Below are 21746 nucleotides of genomic sequence, written 5' to 3' on the forward strand. Positions count from 1 at the left end.
AATAAAGGAAACAAAAACTGTTTAAACTATATTTGGCACTTAAGATTTAAAACTTTCCTTTCTTTTCTTTTTTTTTTTTTTTTGAGACAGAGTCTCACTCTGTTGCCCAGGCTGGAGTACAATGGCGCGATCTAGGCTCACTGCAACCTCTGCCTCGGGTTCAAGTGATTCTCCTGCCTCAGCCTCCAAAGTAGCTGGGACTACAGGCGCATGCCACCACGCTGGGCTAATTTTTTTGTATTTTTGGTAGAGAGGGGGTTTCACCATGTTAGCCAGGATGGTCTCAATCTTCTGATCTCATGATCCGCCCACCTCGGCCTCCCAAAGTGCTGGGATTACAGGCGTAAGCCACCGCACCCGGCCAGATTTAAAAATTAAAACTGGTTAAGAGGATTATTTGATTGGATTTTCATTTTTCAAAAACTTGCACTGGTTGTTTAGTTTATTGAGAATAGGGTTAAATTCTACAAATGTCTTCTATATTTCCCTTACGTATTTACACAGGCCAGGGACTGGATCGAGATTTAAAAAAAAACAGCTTTAAAAGATAAATGCCAGTTTAAGATTATGACATTTATTTTATCGGAAACTGTCTTGTTAAAGCTAAAGTATAACACCAACATTTTGATGAAGAGGTGAGAGGAAACCAAATTACCAATGAAACAGCCTTTGCAAAATGATGACATAGTTGACTTCATCTTGTTTCTGACCTCCAAGCTGCCCTTGGTCATTCCCGAGCATAGGCTAAGTTAACTTTGGGAGAAGGTTCGTTTATAGTTTAACTTGAAAGCAAGAATGATAATAGTCCTCATGTCTGTTCAGGGGCTGAAACCACTAATGAGAGGTTACAAGACAGGTGTAGTTTCTATTATCCTTTACTGCTTAGATGCCATGTAGCCAGAGGTCACAAGACCTGTAAGCTTCCCAGTTGCTCCCATAGATAACATCAGTATTGCAGAACCTAAGATTGTTTTCTTTTAGATGTTTTTAAGACTGACCCCACCCAGACTCCTGACTTGGGTCTCAATTTATTTTCCCATTATAGGCATCTAGGTCTTCTAAGTCACTCTTTAAAAAATGCCTTTATTCAAAGCTCTGAGCCTTCAGGGAGACTGACTTGACTGACAACTCTAGGTCTCCCACTTCAGCTGGCCTCACGTCAATTAAACTCTTTCTCAACTGCAGTGCTGCAGTCGCAGTGGACTGATTTTGTCTATGCAGTGGGAAGGGATAACCTAACGGGCGATTACACTAACAAAGAAAATATTCTAGTGACAGTGGGTTTCCTACTCATTTTATACTCAGAGTTTGAAGCTGGATCTCCTCCTTGACAATTTTTTTGAGGAATTAAAGAATTAATTAAATAAGGGTCCTGTACATAGTAGACAAAAATTCTATTGCAATTTAACAAAAGATACATGATACTCAAATGGATGATTCTCTTTATAGATGCCCTAGCAAAACCAAAGCTGATGTATTAGCCTATAAAGCAATGACAGCATTTTTTTTTTTTTTTTTTTCCGAGATGGAGTCTTGCTCTGTCACCCAGTCTGGAGTGCAGTGGTGTGATCTCAGCCCACGGCAACCTCCACCTCCTGGGTTCCAGCAATTCTCCTGCCTCAGTCTCCCAAGTAGCTGGGATTACAGGTGTGGACCACCACACCCAGTTAATTTTTGTATTTTTAGTAGAAACAGGGTTTCACCATGTTGGCCAGGCTGGTCTCGAACTCCTGACTTCATGATCCGCCTGCCTCAACCTCCCAAAGTGCTGGGATTATAGACGTGAGGCACCGCACCCAGCCAATGACAGCATTTCAGAGTTTCTAACATGCCCCAGGCTAACCCACCAGATGGTGCCTTGTGGAGATTAACTTGGTACAATATCACAGAAGAAGCCTGAAAGAAAAGTCTACCCACAACATCCTCCTCAAATTTTCCTTTCTTTTTCCTTTTTTTCTAAGATAGAGTCTTGCTCTGTTGCCCAGGCTGGAGTGCAGTGACGTGATTTTGGCTCACTGTGACCTCTGCCTCCCAGGTTCAAGTGATTCTCCTGCCTTATCCTCCTGAGGAGCTGGGATTACAGATGCCTGCCACACACCCAGCTAATTTTTTTGTATTTTTAGTAGAGATGGGGTTTCCCCATGTTGGCCAGGCTTGTCTCAAATCCCTGACCTCAGGTAATCTGCCCGCCTTGGCCTCCCAAAGTGCTGGGATTACAGGCGTGAATCACCATACCTAGCCACATTTTCTCTTTAGAATATCCCACAACTTAGCTGAGGTTTTTCTAAGAGCTGACCTCCTGTCAATTAATTAATGGTTGAACTCTGAGAAATGCCTAAAGAGGCATATTCTCTCAAGTTGATTGAGGGATGTGGTTCCGATAATTAATGGGCTGGAAGCAAGTCTGATGTTCTGCTGTCAAAGTAAAGCAGTCCTTGCAGCTATTCTTATCCAGATGAGAGGCCATCCCACTTTCCCACAGAGCTGGGTTGGAAAAGTGGACCAAAATTTGGCATAACTTAGATTTTCTCAGAAACAACCTTTTAACCTGTTCATGAATATGAAGAACTTAATTAAGATCTCAGGAGATTGAGGTATGGAATGTGAGAGAGCTGTTGTGTTGTTGCCTAAAAAGGATTTAAGAAGAGTTGTCACTAGTCAGCTCCTCAACCTAAGCAAATCCTTAATATGGACACAGAGATCGTTGATTGTAACAGATCTCATTATTATTATTTTTTCTTTCCTATTCTTTTCTAGTAGAGACAGGTCCCACTATGTTGCTCAGGATGGTCTCCAACTCCTGGGCTCAAGTGACCCTCCTATTTGGACTTCCTGTTGGGATTACAGGGCCAAGACAGCATTCCCATGGTCCCTCCAAGGCTTGCCCAGAACTCCCGGTATCCTAATGGGTTCAAGGGTGGCTCAGGACTAAAATGAACTATTTGGAAATTAACTCATTTCATCCCACTTTTCTTTCTCCTCCCTGCAAAAAAATGATAATAAAGGATAAAATTTAAAAGCTTAAATAAAATCACAGTAGACTGTTAGCCTTCCTATACATTTTGTAATCTGATATGATACTTCTTTCTCATATAAACTGTTTTACATGAGCATGAATATATCACTTTTATAAGCTTTAATTATTTGTTCTCCATGGTGTATGTGTGTGGTGACGTTTAAAAAACTGAAGGGCGGGACAGAATAGAAGCAGAGGAAAGTGAGTTAATGTAATTGGTCACGTATAGTACTGAGCTGCCCTGGGTTTCAGATTAGGACCAGAGTCTGACCACTCAGCCTCATGCCCACATCGGAGCCTCCACCAGACACCCATCATAACCAGGGCAGGCAGAACAAGACAGTTAGGGTGAAGTGCCCACACTGAGGCTTCAAGACAGAGTCACACTCACTGGCAAACATGCTACTTATTCATTCATTATTTTTTCATTTAATAAATCAGCTACTATATACCTGGTGCTATGTTAGACTCTCAGCACATGTAGAGAAAAGATGCAGTTCCTATGTTGAGGAGCTATGGTCTAATGTACAGTTCACAAGCCTGTTTTCACACTGGAATTGCCCAAATTGCTAAGTAAACGAACAAACAGCAATAAGTCTATGTTCAGGTACCCAGCGTAAAAGATTCTTTTTTTTTTTTTTTTTTTTTTTTAAGAATATCTGATCTTCTGTCATCATTCCATCGGCCCTAAAGATCCTGATTTAATTGGTCTGGAGTTGAGTCTGGATAGCAGTATTTTGAAAACGTTCCTCATATGATTCTAATGTACAAGCAAGGTTGAGAACTATGGTCCTAGCAGATGAAAGAGATCAGTTAGCGAGCAAATACAAGTGCAGTTTTCTTTTTTTAATCTTCTTTCTTTCCTCCTTTCTTTCTCTCTCTCTCTCTTTCTTTTCTTTCTTTCTTTCTCTTTCTTTCTTTCTTTCTTTCTTTCTTTCTTTCTTTCTTTCTTTCTTTCTTTCTCTTCCTTCCTTCCTTCCTTCCTTCCTTCCTTCCTTCCTTTTTTGAGATGGAGTCTCACAGTGTCGCCTGGGATGGAGTGCAATGGCATAATCTCGGCTTACTGCAACCTCTGCCTCCTGGGTTCATGCGATTTTCCTGCCTCAGCCTCCCGAGTAGCTAGGATGACAGGTGCACACCACCACACTCCGCTATTTTGTTTTGTATTTTTAGTAGAGACGGGGTTTCACCATCTCGGCCAGGCTGGTCTTGAACTCCTGACCTCATGATCGACCCACCTCGGGCTCCCAAAGTGTTGGGATTACAGGTGTGAGCCAACACACCTGGCCAAGCGCAGTTCTCCAAATGAGCCAGCTGAGCTCATCTTTTAAAGTTAGTCTGACTTCCTGCTTTAGAATCCTTCACTTCATGACGTCACCACTTGGCCACGGAGCACACATTTGCCTTCTCATTCCTGCCAGGCTCTGGAACCAACCAGTGTTTAGACACTGGGATTGTAACGAGCTCTTGCTTGGTAGGTTATCAACTCAATCTCAACTCATCATTCCTTCTGGTAATGCTTTCTCCTAACCTGCCTTGTGACCAAGCTAACTTCCATCATCCAGTTTTTGCTTGGGACCCAGCCCACCACCTGATTCTCCTGCCCACTGCTCGGTTTCTCTGGTAAGAATACCTGCGGTCTGTACTGCCAGCGATGGTGCCCTCCAGATCACCTTCCAGGCTTTGGCAGGTCTCTCTCTTGTCTTCCATCTGATCTGGCTCACTTGGCCTTTACCTCCACCCCAGGCCTGATGCAATCAGCCACAGCTGCTGTTTTTAAAATATCTAATATCAAGGAGAGACCATCCTTTTTTATGTGCCAACTCATCCACATTATGTTTTATTCCATTCTTTTACAGACTTTTTAGCTAATGGATTTCTTGGTAAAGCATGACACACTTAGTTCATTATCTGGATTCTTACTCCCAGCACAAATAGACAAGAATACATCCACTTGCAACATATTATTTGACTTCAAAGGGAGACCGGTGATCCTACCAACCCCAGGAGATTAAGTTAACTTTTAAAGTGGAATTCAAATTACACTTGAAGTATCTTGTTCGATGTATTTGTGGTTTGCTATTACGAGATAAGCTTTGTTTTCTAACTGAAATTTTAATAATGCATCCACTCAAAAGTTGTTCTTCTGAAATAGCAATCCAAGTTTCACATCCTAAATCTTGAAGTTGATAACATGCTCCCCTGCCATGTATTCTAACATAAAAGAAATAAAGTGGGTAAAAGTAATATGTTGATATCTAATAGAATGAATACATACAGAAAATTTTAGGCTACGTATAAAGATTTTATAGGGACTTATAAAACCTTGCTACCTAGTTTATAGCCTATTCGGCTATAGAAATCTTTTATGAGCACCTCTCCTAGCTCTCATCATCCTGTGCTGTAAATGCTGTCTTTTCCATTAGATTGCAAGCCCAGTGTGCAGTGATGATGTCATATTATTCCTGGGGCCCAAATGGCACCTGACACAGTAGGAGCTCAAGAAATACATATGGCAGTAATGAGTGTGTGCCTACTGCATAGAAAACAGGCTCAGATGTCACAGGATTCCATCTGGCCTTTGCATATCCAGCGTTCTTCTCTAGGCTGTGAGCCAGTGGTTTGTCCAGGGGGTTAACAGGGTGCTGCTTAGCGTATCAGTGTTGCAGCTGTCTGTAGTTCGAGTCTGGGAATGGAATGGCATGCAAATGACTTTCGGTTCCTTAATCCAAGTCAGTGAAACAAACTCTCACCCAGGAGATTACCAGCAGATCCTTTTCTGGTGGCAAAATTTCCCTAGTGATGGCTCTGTTAATGTCATGCCCACCACCTGCCTTTCTGAGGCTATAGATGAGAAAATAAGAAATTGATTTAAATTCTTTTAACAATCATATTTGGAACCCATGGCTTCCAGGGTGCTTCTGATGTAGCCCTGACTAGATTAAGAGTTTACTTGTGTAGCAATCTACGTCGTTCTGAGAGCAAACTCTGCCCTTGGGTCCTTGGAGATGTCCATTTGGCACCTTTACTACTCACACAATTGTCAGCTGAAGGGTTTGATTTCTATAGGAATATGTGTTCTGGTGTCTTTCTGTGTTACCTTTTACCTGGTGTATATGTTCCTAGCATTTTTCTGTTTTCTCATGAAATTTTGCAAGGGTTATTTACACGCAGTGTGGTACTTCTTACAGACACCTACCACGCTTTTGTCTAAGAAGGCCACTTTTGTCAGACCCACGTCCAGAGAGTAGTTCTAAGACTAGCTGAAAACAATTCATGAAGAAATAGGATGAAAGGGAAAGATATTTTCTCAAAGGGATCATTTTATATTCTTTTGAAGTAACATGCAGTGAAAGTAGTTTTCTATATTTACATTCTTTTCTCATCAGAAAAATAAATATTACATTCTGTATCTGTTCTGTGTTTATCTCAGCCTGAAAACAGGGACAGATTAAAGCAAAAATGCTTGTACTAGAATGAATATAAATTTAAAATAATTGGGTGATTTTAAAAACTTGTACAAATTTATAGGGCATATATATAATTCCATTACATGCCCAGACGGAATAGCGGTTAAGTCGTGGCTTTTAGGGTATCCATCACCCCCCAAAAATGCACATGGTACCCAGTATGTAATTTTTCATCATCCACACCACCCTCAGCCCTCACCCTTCCGAGTCTTCAAAGTGATATACTTTATTATCTTTCATTTCCAGTGCTGTTTTTTGTTGTTGTTTGTTTGTTTGTTTGTTTTGAGACAGGGTCTCACTCTGTCGCCCATGCTAGAATGCAGTGGTGAAAACATGACTCCCTGCAGTCTTGACCTCCTGGGCCCAAGTGGTCCTCCCACCTCAGCCTCCCAAGTAGCTGGGACTACAGGCACTCACCACCACATCTAGCTAATTTAAACATTTTGTAGAGGTGGGGTTTTGCCAAGTTGCCCAGGCTGGTCTCGAACTCGTAGGTTCCTCTTGCCTCAGCTGCCCAAAGTGTTGGGATTACAGACGTGAGCCACAGTGCCTGGCCTCTGGTGCTTTCCTTTATGTAATTTTAATGAACTGAAATATATGATAGCTTATAGGTTAAATGATAAAAAAAAATCATTATGTAATGATCTGAAACTAGTTGGACAATGAACACAGCAAACTTTGTTCTCATAAGAAAGGGCAAGACTGTCTTCTCTAGTAATCATGGCATCTTTGAAACTGGGAAATGAGGGCTGCCTCGAATCTATAAGCCATTCAGTTGGGACCACTGTTAGTTTAGCCCAGGGATCAGCAAACTATGGCTCGTGAGCTGAATCTGGCCCATTACCTCTTTTTGTAAGGGCTGCAAGCTAAGAATGGTTTATGTATTTCTAAATAGTTGAAAAAATTGAAAGAAGATTACTATTTTAAAACACAGGAAAATTATACAAGATTGAAATTTTAGAATGCATATAGCGTGTCATATTATATAATGCATATAATGTGCATGATAAACTTTTATTAGAACACAGTCATGCTCATTTGTTTATGTGTCCTCAATGGCTTCTTTTGTGTCATGGCAGAGTTAAGAAGTTGTAACAGAGACCACAGGGCTTTTGAGTGAGAAATATTACCTGTCCCTCCACATAAAAAGTTTGCTGACCTCTGGTTTAAACATAATAGCCACAATTACATAAATCCTACTTTTGTTTAAGGATTGTGCCTACTAACTGGGCGGCTCTAGCTTCCCCTATGATTGGGAAAATATTCTTAGGAGACTTAATGGCCAGGGTGTAATAGGAATAACATTCCAGGAATGAATGCGTGGAACAGTTGGTCCAGGAAGCCTAACTTGATCAAGAACTTCCGCGTTTTCAGATGTGCATCAGAACAGCCCCTAGACCACATCAAACCTGGCTCAACCCTGTCCTGAGGTGCCAGTGATGGGACCAATGACTGTCATGTTCTAAGATCATTACTTATCAATGACATTCAGATAGTACACATTGATGATTTTGAAAATTAGGGGAAAGCACAGAAAGGCCAAACCTTAGTTCAGTATCTCACACAAATAGGATTAGTTTTAAGGAAAAGGTGAAAGCCCACCTGGACGGGTCTCTGCCACAACCGGGCCAGCAAGGTCAGATGGCTTCCCAACTCCCACCTGGTTTATGGCTCGAACACGGAACACGTAGCTGACGCCCTCCTTGAGACCTCGAACCTAGTAGAAGCAGGTGTAGAAGCAATGGGTGTTTGATGAAGCAGTGGCTGTTTTATGTCATTTAAACAGATGGGGCTCTTCCTCTGTAGTAATGATTTAGTGACCTAGCACCAGGTATACAAGACTTGTGGTCTAGACTTGATTCTGTCAAACACTAAGCAGGTAACGTTAGCTGCAGATGATCTTCTCTCTGGACCATCTGTAGATAGAGAGGAGTTTCCAATATCCATTCTCTGGCTGATGTTTCTTCTTTTTAGTTAATTTAGTGGCTACCAACATCAGAAACAGACTAGTGTACGTAGGCGTCACATGCATTAGCCACTGCATTCTTTGGTCAAAAGGACAAAATACAAAGTGCTCATTATAGCATATGTCACCTTATCCCCCGATCCTTTTGAGATATTCCATGAATAATTTCAGATGAAATTCTTGGCAAAAGAGGAGAATTAAAAGCATGAATCACGAACACTTTCCATTTGTTTAAAAGCATGTTAAACTAGTAGAACCAAAACAAACAATAGTTGTTCCTGTATATTTAATATAGTTATTTCTTACTAAATAGACACGAAATTAACACAATTGTGAGTTTGAATAATTTGTGAATAATCAAAGTGTACTAAAATTCTAAATCCTCAAGTTTTTAATAATCAAGACATGTGCTGAGAATCCACTACATATGTGCCACTAAGCTAGAGTTATAAAGAGCTGTAAAAAAAAAAAAAGCATTTATAATTTATTTTTGTATGACAGTCCCACTTCGTGTATATATATACACACACACATATACATATATACACACACAGAAACATTTCCTTGTAATAAAAATAGAGCAATCGTCAGGTAACTGACACATCTGCACCTGCCACCTAGGTGATGATATATGGCTGTGAGTCAGATATATATACACACACGCATGTATGTGTGTATATATGTGTGTGTGTGTATACATATATACTTTTGAGACAGAGTTTCACTCTGTTGCTCAGGCTAGAGTACAGTGGCACAATCTCAGCTCACTGTAGCATGGACCTCCTGGGATCAAGCAGTCCTCCGGCCTCAGCCTCCTGAGTAGTTGGGACCACAGGCATGTGCCAGTACACCAGGCTAACTAAAAAAAAAAAAAATTTAATAGATACGGGATTTCACCATGTTGCCCAAGCTGGTCTCAAACTCCTGGGCTCAAGCAATTCTCCCACCTCAGCCACCCACAGTGTTGGGATCGCGGGAGTGAGCCGCCATGGCTGGTTTCCCACTTAATTTTTTGTAACTTTCTTTGGGTTTTGAACAATCTCATTACTATTGTCAATACTGTTAATGTTTTATCAACATCTTAACATTAAAAACATGTGACTTTTAAAAGCTATGTTATGTTTTAAGAAGGAATTTATTATACACAGAGGGCATAATTTTCCCCAAAATGTTGTGATAGAGACCAATATCCAAAATGTGATTTAAATCAAGCAATGTTAGAATAAAGTTATTCAATTAGGTGAAGTGTTTGTGATCATGTATTTAAATGAGGTATGTATTAAATTATGAAGTTTTTAATCTAACTAATTGTATTGTGTTTACAACAGAATGTCACTATTCATGTAGTAATAGCCTTCACTGGCACTAACGGATTTTTGAAATGGATTTTATTCTGTAAATGAACTTTAACTTAAATGCATAGAGTCTGACATGTTTAGATTCTATGTTTAGAAATAATGTCAGGAAACTGTGGATTTCCAGAAGGACACAGAAACATTTCCTTGTAATAAAAATAGAGTCATCGCCAAGTACCTGACACATCCACACCTGCCACCTAGGTGATGCTATCTGGCTGTGAGTCAGATTTCTGTAACATGTACAGGCAGTATATTCACATTCCAGTGTCTGGTCCCTGGGGTGACAGGGGCACTCTCCACTCTTCCATGACCACAGGCCTCAACAGCACCACAAATATGTAATCAAGATCATCGATGCAGATCTATTTTCCTTTTTTTTTTTTTTTGAGACAGAGTCTTGCTTTGTTGCCCAGGTTGTAGTGCAGTGGTGCAATCACAGTTCACTGCAGCTTTCGCCTCCCTGGTTCAAGCAATCCTCCCACCTCAGCCTCCTGAGTAGCTGGGACTACAGGCACATGCCACCATGGCCAGTTAATTTTTTGTATTTTTTTCATAGACAGGGTTTTGCCATGTTTCCCAGGCTGGTCTTGAACTCCTGGGCTCAAGCCCAGATTTGCCTGCCTTGGCCTCCAAAGCCCTGGGATTATAGGCGTGAGTCACCGTGCCTGGCCTACTTTCTTCTTTGTGCTTCTTATGTTTCAATTTTTCATTCAAATTGTTAGTTTCATAATCAGAAAAATAAAAAAGATTATTTTTACTTTAGAAAAACTGTTGATAAAGTGTAAGAACTCCCCTTACGGAAGTTCGCTTCCAGGTTTATTAGGCGTACTCGATCTCAGTCTCTCTTTCTCTCTCTCTCTCTCTTAAAATTGCCTTTATTCTTTTTCTTTTTAAAAATGAGTGACATTAACCATTCTTTGACACATGTAAGCTCTACTTCTTCTTCTTTTTTTTTTTTTTTTTTGCTTGCTTTTTCACCTTTGTTTTGCTTCACCTGAGTCAGTTCAAACCTCAGGCCTTTGGCATCCTCTATGGTGGCAGATTGAAGACTTGGAAATTTTCATTCCAGCCATATACACCTACCACCATCATCTAGGATGTTCCCGACCTTTATTTTACACTGTACTTTGGGGGTTTCTTGGAATCCAGGGGCCTCTGGACTCATCTTGACAGCAAAAGCATCATAGGCTCCAGTTCTTCCTTGAGCTTTTCTCTTCCTCATGAAAACATGACCTGTCTTATTTCTTCAGAGTTTTGCAAGAAGTTGGAGAGCTGATTGGCATATGCTAAGTTGAGTTAATGGCATGTTGGGTGTAATCGTTTATGGGCTCTATCTCCTGGAGGATATATTTACATAGTTTAGAGTGGCTGGAAATACCTTAACTCTGGAGAGTGGCTGACAGCTGGAAGGGACTTAGTTCATGAAGCAGATCAGGGAGAGATCTTTTTGGCCAGGTATACTTTGAGTATCTTCCAAAGCTCACCTTATAGGCAATGACCTCTGCTGCCAAAAGATAGGACTGTGCAAATGCAGTGTGTGACATCCTGGTGACTGTGGTGAAGTCAGTCACATTTCATTCTAAGCAGTAAGTAATGCAATCATATTTCCTACAGTTTCTGAGGCCCTGTTGGGGAGTCAGGGTCTCCAGGTGCCACTGCTAACACTAGGGGGAAACGTTCTTTCGAAATTTCCTTTCGGTACAAATGAGAGATTCGGTGGCTGTGGCGGAACAGTATTTGGTCGACAGAGTTAGGAAATGGTTCAGTGAGCACACTAGAGGAACCTGAAAGGCAGTGACATGGATAAGGGGGTTGAGCGAACCTGTTCCACTAATCTCCGAGAGCTCATGTGAGAACCAGCCTGAGGGAGGAACTAACGTGAGACGGGAATGACTTGGGAGGACCAGCAGTCACAGGCTTCCTGGTGTGAACTTTTTAAACACAGCACCCTCAAATCAACCATCCCCACAGAAAAAAGAGGCATGAAAAAAATCACCTTTTGGGGATGGTAAGCAGTAAGGTTTTAAGACTATGAGTAACAAAAATATGTAGTGGGTAAATTGAGGCAAAGAGAGAAAGGAGAGTAGAAAGAGCTGTTGGGTACGTTTCAAAGCTGTGCTAAGGAATTCAAGTTAAATATAACCAAACTGTTTCAAGCATCAGAAACTTCTCCCAGCCCCAACCTCTGCCAATGGAATCTTACAAGGAGCCCAGTATATGAAACAGATCAAAGTAGAGATATTCTGTTTTATCTTGCTAACTTTCAAGTTAATATTAGTAGAGCAATTTTCCCTTTTTGTTTTTTTCAGGGAAGCTCTATAACTGAGCATCCTCTTACCTTCAGGTATACGTTTTTAATAGCCGCCTCATTGAGCCCTCGCCACTGGTCCTCTTTGGCCTTGGCCTCCTTTACATCCACGAAGTAACCAGTGACTGGAGTCCGCCCAGAGTGAACTGGGGGCTTCCACTGGAGAACCAGGGAGTCTTTCCTAACTTCACTACACTTGAGACTGTGCGGTGGTCCTGAGAGAGAGAGAAGCCAATAAGGAGAAATCATAACATAGAAAACTCAAGTCTCCACACATTTAGAACTACTTGTAAGTCTTAAAGCTAATCTAACACTGGTGTTCTTTTTTCAAAATTTAGCATTCCCAAGAAAATAAGTATTCTGTGGTCATTTCCTGTCATTTCCACACTGCTCTACATCAGCCCACCGAGTCCCTTTAAGGGTGGTAGGTAGGTAAGGCCACTCTGAGGTGCCTCTCAAAGGGTGGACCCAAAACTTCCCTTCAGGCCGTTCTCAGGCCTGCATTAGTCTTAAAGACCTTTTATTGGAACAGTTTGATTTAGCTGCAGGTTCATATTTTTTAATTTTTATTTTTAGAGACAGGGTTTTGCCCTGTTACCCAGGCTGGAGTGCAGTGGTGTGATGGTAGCTCACTGTAACCACGAGCTCCTGGGCTCAAGGGATCCTCTCACCTTAGCCTCCTGAGCAGCTGGACCTACAAGTGTGCACCACCACACCCGGCTAATTTTTTAAGTTTTTGTAGAGACAGGGTCTTGCTGTGTTGACCAGGCTGGTCTTGAACTCTTGGGTTCAAGTGGTCCTTCTGCCTCAGCCTCCCAAAGTGTTGGGATTACAGGTGGAAGCCACCACATCTGGCCCCCAGTTTCAGACAATTTTTGAGTGACAGCCTAAAATGTCCCCTTAATCTCAAATAGTATAAAGAAAGCAGCTCTATTTGATGGCATATGAATATAGAGAGTAATGGCTCTTTCAAAGGAAAAAGCATCACTCCCAATTGGAGGGAAATCTTCCCCCTAAAGAGTCTGTGCAGCCCGCAAATGGGTAAAAACAAATGGTAGGTTATGGTTTACAAAATCCTTTTACCAAAGTAAATACAATCAATCCTACGGGCCCTGCATCTGCACTAAATACTGCCAGGTACCTTACATTCATTTACGTCTCTCTTCCTTAAGACAATTAACAGAAAGCGCAGAGAGGCCAAGTCACCTGATAACCCTCTGCAGGGAGAAAGCCAGAATGTGGCCTGTATGAATGCTAGTCACATTCTTGGCAAATCAGAACTACTAAGTGATTGCCTGTATCTTTGCATGACCACCAGCTGCTATGCAGGTGAAAAATTTATTTATTTTTTTCCTTTCTCTTTGTTTTTTTAAATAATGACTGACATCTAGGCAACCCATCAAAAATCACCTGAAGTGACTCACAGTGGCCTGAAAGCCAACCTGTAGAAGGACATACTCTGTTATGCCATGCTTTGGTGTTTTGTAATTGATAGTTCAATATTTGTTTGACCATTTACCTTGGTTTCACGGCCACAAATATGCGTCATGCTCGCCTTCCAATGTTTTGTATAAAGCTATATTTAAATATTAATGCCAAATACCTCACACGAATGTGGCATGTTCTGTTTTGCGAAGGGCTTTTATAAACATGATCTTGTGTCATCCTTAGAACCCAGGGAGGCGTCTAGATTGGGAGCAGTATCCCTGCCTTACAGACAAGGAACTATGCTCTGTTGTTTCCTAGCAGCTATAGTCTAGGGACAAGCAGACCTAGTTTCCTATCCTAATTATGCTACTTGTTACCTCTGTCACCCTCTGGGCATCATTTAACCTGAGTGTCAGTTTTGTCATCTGTAAGACAGGATGACAAAACATTCTTACTGTTTTCTTCCGTAGGGGCTTTCTTGAAGTGAGACTTGCCTAACACGACTCAGTAAGTCAAGGATAGGACTGAGAAGCCAGGATGTCAGGATGGTGGGGGGCTGCCCCCTTCATTTCTTCTCTAAGTTGAGAGTGCTTACCTGCAACCTTTTTTTGTCAACTGCATCACTTTTTTTTTTTTTTTAAAGAGAGACAGAGCCTCACTCTTATCCAGGCTAGAACACAGTGGTGTGATCACAGCTCACTGCAGCCTTGACCTCGTGAGCTCAAGCAATCCTCCTGCCTCAGCCTCCTGAGTAGCTGGGACTACAGGCATGCACCATTATGCCCAGCTAATTAAAAAACATTTTGTAAGAGATGAGGCCTCACTATGTTGCCCAGCCTGGTCTTGAACCCCTGGGCCCAGGCAATCCCCCTGCCTCCTCAGCCTCCCAAAGCACTGAGATTACAGGAATGAGCCACCGCACCCAGCCAACATCACTTTTGCTCAAAAAAAATTTCTACAGGCCTGCTTGGAATTTCTTAGTCTCTAGTCAATTGCATTTCACTTTACTCAGGAATTGCAAGAATCTGAAAACAGACCCACTTTTACGCAGGTGGCAGAAAGGACTTAAGAAATACCACCTGGCCTCAAGGAACTGCAAGGAAAGAGCAAAGTGTTTCTCTCTCTATTTGCAGAAGTCGAGGGAGCACTTTAACTGCTCTTGAGTTTCTCTTGGAATCTTGTTATTCACACCTGACAGAGGAGTTCAGCAAAGGCAACGTGACGGTCTTCAAGGGCAAAGGGTTTCAAACAGAGGAAGGGGTGGCACCAGGGACATAAAATCACCCCCTACATACCTTACTATTGCTAGTTTAAATCTTAATGGCTTAGTAAATTTGCATTCAATTTTTATTTTATTTTATTTTGTCTTTATAGCTCTGTAAGAGTTATAAGCAAGGTAAGTTCCCCCTCGCCCCCATTCTCGCCCCACTTCCCACTTTCTTCCCTGCCCACCCAACCACTCCCTATGATGACCTCTGAAGGACAGTATTTGCCAGGTTCCAGGAACTTTCTTTCAGTTCAGAGTTTGGAAAACATGTAGACAGAAAGGGCTGGAAAAGTCAGTGCTGAGAGGCAAGCGGAGAGAGGTTAGCTTTAAACCCTAGACAGGTGTATGAAATCTATCCGTGTGATGTGATGAAGAGCTGGGAGGAGGGAGGAGCGCCCAAGAAGCCGCGTAGCTTGGGTATGGAGGGATTGATTTTGGGGAGCTAATAAATGAGAACCTTCCCAGCAGCGTGACAATATATGAGAACAAATAAGTGCAGGGAGACTTGCTTGAGACATTTTGCTGTGGGATATAAATTAGATGACCTTTAAGTGGCCTTTCAGAAGCAAAAGCAAAGATTGGAATTCCTTTTAAACACTCATTTGCACTCAATCCGGCTGCCTCTGTTAATCCTACTCCTCACATAAGCTGAGCGGTGAGGGCTCTAGGATTTACTTGCAACACAAGCACAAAGAATTTATACTCAGTTTTACATTGCTATCTATTATTTAATATTATCATTAAAATATTTTAGGTAAACACGAGGGGCCAAGAGAATTCTTTTCCCTTAAATGTTGACCATATAGTTATTTGAATTTCGTTCCAGGTTGTAGGTTCTCTTGGAGGAAATTCTGAGGTGCAGTGTGGAAGCACGGTGTCTGTGGTTTACCTGGGACGGCGATGGTCCACTCTTCACACTTGAAGCATTCGCTTACTGCAGAGGGTGCGCCCAGCCCAGCCATGTTCATGGCTGCCACTTGGAACTGATACACCATGTTTTCCTTCAAGTTGCTAATCTGCAACATTGACAACATCACAGATAGTGAATGTTCCAGGTTTGTTTTTTTCTACTTGTTGAGCATTTTATTTATTTACCTTCCATGTCAGACACATCTTAGGGTGACCATCAATGAGTCACACCACTTGTGTAATCTGGGTGTAGATGAAACTGTGACCTCCTTGTAGCCTACAATAGAATGTGGCAAAGGGATTGGGAGATCAAGTCCTGTGATTGTGTCACCCCATATGGCAAAAGAGAAAAGATAGTATAGATGAGGGTCCCTAGTCAGCTGATTTGAGGTTAATCAAAAGGGAAATTGTCCTGGATGGGCCTGATGTCATCAGGTAAGAACTCTCACGATGGGGTTTGGGCCCCTCCTAAATAAAAACGTGGTGCCACTGGCCTTGAGGAGGTAAATGTCACACTGAGAGCTGCCTACCCACTCGCATTTGGAGAAAGGCAGCATCTAGGAGTTGGAAGCGTCAGTCCTACAGCTGCAAGGAACTGAATTCTGCCAACAACCTGAGTGGGCTTGGAAGAGGAACTCAACATGAATGTGGCTCAGCAGACATCTGAATTGCAGCCCTGTGAGATCCTGAGCAGAGGACCCCGCGACGCTGCGCCCAGACCCCTGACTCAAGGACACTGATATAACAAATGCGGGTTGTTTTCAGCCACCGAGTCTGTGGTAATTTGTTATGTGGCAGTAGAAAGCTAAGGCATGTACAGGTGAAATTTAAACGAGTTCTAAGCTGGGAATCAAAATGCTCAAGTTATCGTAATGTTTCTGCTCTTTACTGAGTAACCTAATATTTTTTGTGTCACTCAGTAGGAATTGGGTTGTTGACGGTAAATATACGTGATAAAATAATAAATGTTAAAACATTTGCAAAATATAAGTGATGGAATATATTAGTATGAAAAACATTTGTTAGGAAGCAGCAAACTATAGAATATGTAAAATGTGACCGACAAGAGATGGAAAATACAGTAAGAAAAAAAAATAAGACATTTTCAACAGAATATCAGATGAAAAAGAAGAGAGAGTTTGTAAACTGATGGAAAGTCAGAAGAAATTATACAGCACATGATGCAGAAAGACTCAAAAATAGGAAAGAGAGAAAAGTTGATTAACAGACATGGAAGATAGAGTGAGAACATCAAACATATGTTTAATTAGCTTTGGGAGAAGTGCAGAGAGAGAGAAAATGAGGGAGCAACAATATTTTGGGAGACACAGAATTTTCTAGAAAGATCTTCCAAAAAATCTAACCCACAGATGAAAAATTCTCTTCCCCCTAAAATCCTGGGTAGATATATTTTTAAAAAACCCACATCTAGACCCATAGTATTTTAGGTATAGCACACCAAAGATAAAGTGAACATATCAAAAGCTGTCCAAGAAAAAAGGCAAATTACCCTCAAACAAACAAGCAGATCAAGAGTTGAATGTCAGTGGCAACAATAGGCCAGAAGATGGTGGAATTACATCTTCAAAGCACTTAATTGAAAGCAAATAAAATGGTAAATATATTGGTAAGTTGAATCTATAAAACAATAGTAACATTGCTGTTTGGATTTTAAAAAGAATTAAAACACAGACACATAAAAACACAATAGCATATGAGTTGGGAAAAGGGTAAAGGGGTAAAGTTTTTAAGGCCCTTCTGTTTCTGAGATAAGAGTAAAACAAATGAAATAACTTCAGACTTTAAGTTGCACAGTCACCAAAACCAAAGAAACTCAGAATCTATAACTTATTTAAGGTAGTGTAGAATGAAAAATTGAATAATTTTTTTAAATGAGTCAAAAATAATCAAAAAAGCACAGAAAATGAAACACAGAACAGGCCGGATGCGGTGGCTCACGCCTGTAATCCCAACACTTTGGGAGGCTGAGACGAGCGGATCACTTGAGGTCAGGAGTTTGAGACCAGCCTGGCCAACATGGTAAAACCCCGTTTCTTCTAAAAATACAAAACGGCACATGCCTGTAATTCCAGCTACTTGGGAGGCTGAGGCATGAGAATTGCTTGAACCTAGGAGGTAGAGGTTGCAGTGAGTCAAGATCACGCCACTGCACTCCAGCCTCAGCACCAGAACGAGACTGTCTCAAAAAAAAGAGAAAGAAACAGAACAGAAAGGACAAATAGAAAGCACAAAATAAGATGATTAGATGTTTTTTTTTTTAAAGTAATCAGTAATAGCAAACAAATGACAAAGACTGTCAGGGAGGAAAATACAAAATTTAACTCCGTGCTATTTTTAAGAGACACATGTAAAGCAGAAAGTTACAGAAAGAAAGTTAAAGGATGAAAAGTTACATGCCATGCAAACATCACCCCGCCCCAAAACCCTAGTGTATCTATAGTAATAACAGGCAATATAGACTTTAAGGTAAAATGTATTAGTAGTGGTAAAGAGTCACTTTGTATCCATTTAAAAATATCACTTCAAAATACATAAAGCAACATTTTAAATGAGTGAATTTTATGGTATGTGAATTATATCTTAATAAAGGGAGATCATCCTGCATTTTTTCCTTCCTGTACTATCCTTGTCAGATATCAGTATTAAATTAATTCCAGTCTCAGAATAATCTCACTCATGAACATAGAAGCAAAAATCCTAAACGATAATTGGCAAACAAAATCCAGGTGATATAAACAGAGTATATATAGTGTCCAAGTTGAATTTATTCCAGGAATGCAAGGTTGTTTTAACATTAGACAATTACAAGAATACACCAAATTAAAATAAAAGGGAAAAAATATATAATCTTCTCAATAGACCCAAAAAATGTTTTTGATAATTTTAATTAACTGTTGGCAAACTGGGAATAGAAGGAAACTTCTTTTAACTGAAATAGATGTCTACAAAACATCTGTAACACACAACACAGTATTTAATGGTGAAATGTTGAAAAATTTCCCTTTAAGATAACTATCAAACCTAGAATGACCATCACCACTTTAAAAAAGAAAAAAAAAAAAGGAAATTTGAGACGGTGTCTCGCTATGTTGCCCAGGCTGGTCTTGAACTCCTGGGTTGAAGCAATCCACTGCCTCAGGCTCCCAAAGTGCTGGGATTACAGGTGTGAGCCATCATGCCCCCAGCATCACGACTTTTATTCAATATTGTGTGGAAGTCGCTATGAAGAAAGTAAGGTAAGAAAATGAAGTGAAAGGTATAAAATTTGGAAATGAAGAAGTAAACTGCCACTATTTGCACATGATATGACTATACATAGAGAGACTCCAAGAGAACTTAAAGGTAACATTCAAATTATTTAAAAAATTTAACAAAAGACTATATATAATAATTATATGAGAAATCAATATATAAAAGTTATATTTCTCTTTACTAGCAATAAAAACCGATATAAAAATATACTGGAAATATAATATCTCTATTAAAAAATAACAAATGATATACAAACCTCTGTAAAGAATCGTAAAACTTTAGTGAGAGGCTTGAAAGAAGACCAAAACAAATGAAGAAAAATAACATGTTCATGGATTAGAAGGTTCAATATTTTTAAAATGTCAATTATTCCTTAATTTATTTATAGATTCAATGCATCCTCAATCAGAATTCTAATGGGTTTAGCTGGGTTGAATGTAAGCTTTTTTTTATTGTTGCTTTCTTTTGTTTTGTCTTACTTATTATTATTATTATTTTGGGTAGAACTTGGGACCCTAATACTTAAATTTATATCAAGTGCAAAGGGCTAAGAGTAGCTCTGGAAAAAGAATAAACTGGGAGACCCTGATCTACCAATCATCAACTTTACTATAAAGTTATAATTTTTTTTTTTTTTTGAGACAGGGTCTCGCTCTGTCATCAAGGCTGGAGTGCAGCGGCATGATCTCGGCTCACTGCAACCTCCACCTCCCAGGTTCAAGTGATTCTCATGCCTCAGCCTCCTGAGTAAAAGGTATAAAAGTAGCCGGGATTATGCATGAGAGCCACCACTCCTTGATAATTTTTGTATTTTTAGTAGAGACAGGGTTTCACCATGTTGGCCAGGCTGGTCTCAAACTCCTGACCTCAAGCGATCCACCCCCCTCGGCCTCCCAAAGTACTGGGACTACGGGTGTGAGCCACCGTGCCCGGCCTATAAAGCTATAATATCCAAATCAGTGTGGTATTCACCCACTGTTAGACAAACAGACCAGTTGAACAGCATGAGAAGTACAAACACAGACTCATGCATATAAGGGAATGATATATGATACAGACAGCCTGGCAGAATAGTAGGCAGATGTCAAACTTTTGAATAGATGATGCTGGGACAACTATGTCTCCGTAGGGGGATTAATTTTGATGCTTAACTCACAGCATATACAAATATAAAGGTGAATTAATGACAGAAATGTCAGTGGCAAAATAGTATAACTTTTAGAATATAATCAACTACAGTATCTCCACGATCTTGGAATACAGAAGGCATTTCATCAAAAAGGCACAAATATCACTAAGGACAAAGCAAATGTTAGTAAATCTGACTACAATGAATTTGATGTTAAAATTAAAGTCGGAGAAGATGTGTGCGACTTACAGAGTGTAAGAAATCCTGCAAAGGATTTCTATTCATAACATGTAGAGAACTTTGCAAGTCAACAAGAAGGCGTCAGAAAAATGGGCAAAATCCTTGAACAGGCATCAAAGAGGATATCAGAATGGACTGTGTACATAGCAAAAGATGTTCAAACTCATTTGACACTCAGACTGTCAAAGCTGAAAATGTGTGAATAGACCAAGTGTTGGCACGGATGCAGAGTGGTGGGAATTCTCACACACTCTTCAGAAGACAGTATGGAATTATCCAGTAAAGAGGAAGATAAACAGAGCCCCCAACCCAGCCATTCGACATTTAACTGATCACCTAGAGAAACTGGTGCACATATGTACCAGCAGATAGATGTATACAAAAATGTTCATAGCTACGTTGCTTGATGTACCTAAAAATGCAAAAATACCCAAATAGCAATAAGAATTGAATGAAAGACTACACTGTGATATGACCAGGTAATGGAATACCATACCACACAGTAATGAAAAAGAATGAGTTATAGCCACATGGACTAACAGGGAAGAATCTTAAAAATACAATTTTGTATAAGCACAGTGGCTGTTGCTTGTAATCCCAGCATTTTGGGAGGCCGAGGTGGGCAGATCACTTGAGGCCAGGAGCGAAACTCCATCTCAAAAAAAAAAAAATGCAATTTTGTTTTATGCATTCTCAGCATGTGTATGATATTTCATAAATTTCAAATGTTAAATTAAAAGAGCAAGGTGTTGAGTTGGGGCAAGTGTCATCCCTGGCCTCACCCTGCTCTGAACCCTCATGGCATGGGATTCTGAGTGTTAAGAGGTGGTAGCTTGGATGTAGCTGATGGAGCTCTAGAGAAGAAAGTCATCAGCTAAAGCAACAGTGAGACTGTTCTGGTTCCCTTATGTGACCTGAGCAGTGGAGGCCCTCATGTAGAGGAGAACACATGTGAGGCCACCCTTTGTGGCCATCAGGTGACTATAACAAGAGCCACTTCACAGGTTGTGAGCTGAGTCTGGCCATCAAGCCCATATCCCTTCATCCTCTGTAATTTGGACACTGAAAGTTAAAAACCCAGCTGGCCACGGTGGCTCACGCCTGCAATCCCAGCACTTTGGGAGGCTGAGGCGAGTGGATCACTTGAGGCCAGGAGTTTGAGACCAGCCTGGCCAACATGGTGAAACCCTGTCTCTACAAAAAATAGAAAAATTAGCTGAGCATGGTGGCTTTCACTTGTAATCCCAGCATTTGGCAGGCTGAGGCAGGAGAATCACTTGAACCTGGGAGGTGGAGGTTGCAGTGAGTTGAGATCACACTCCTGAATTCCAGCCTGGGTGATAGAGCAAGACTCCATCTCAAAAAAAAAAAAAAAAAAAAAA

At 40.7% G+C, this 21746-nt stretch overlaps 1 protein-coding gene across 1 annotated transcript in view; it reads right to left on the reverse strand.

Moving 5' to 3' along the window:
* The window catches only part of MYOM1 (myomesin 1), a 161534-nt gene that overhangs the window by 42319 nt on the left and 97469 nt on the right, over positions 1 to 21746 (reverse strand). The window contains exons 23-25 of the mRNA XM_023228515.1: positions 15703 to 15829; positions 12149 to 12333; positions 8089 to 8203 (exon numbers count right to left, since the gene is read on the reverse strand). Of these exons, the coding sequence (XP_023084283.1) occupies positions 8089 to 8203; positions 12149 to 12333; positions 15703 to 15829 (427 nt within the window). The remainder of the gene's footprint in view (positions 1 to 8088; positions 8204 to 12148; positions 12334 to 15702; positions 15830 to 21746) is intronic.

The sequence above is a fragment of the Piliocolobus tephrosceles genome, chromosome 18 (genome assembly GCF_002776525.5).
Source record: "Piliocolobus tephrosceles isolate RC106 chromosome 18, ASM277652v3, whole genome shotgun sequence".
NCBI lineage: Eukaryota > Metazoa > Chordata > Mammalia > Primates > Cercopithecidae > Piliocolobus > Piliocolobus tephrosceles.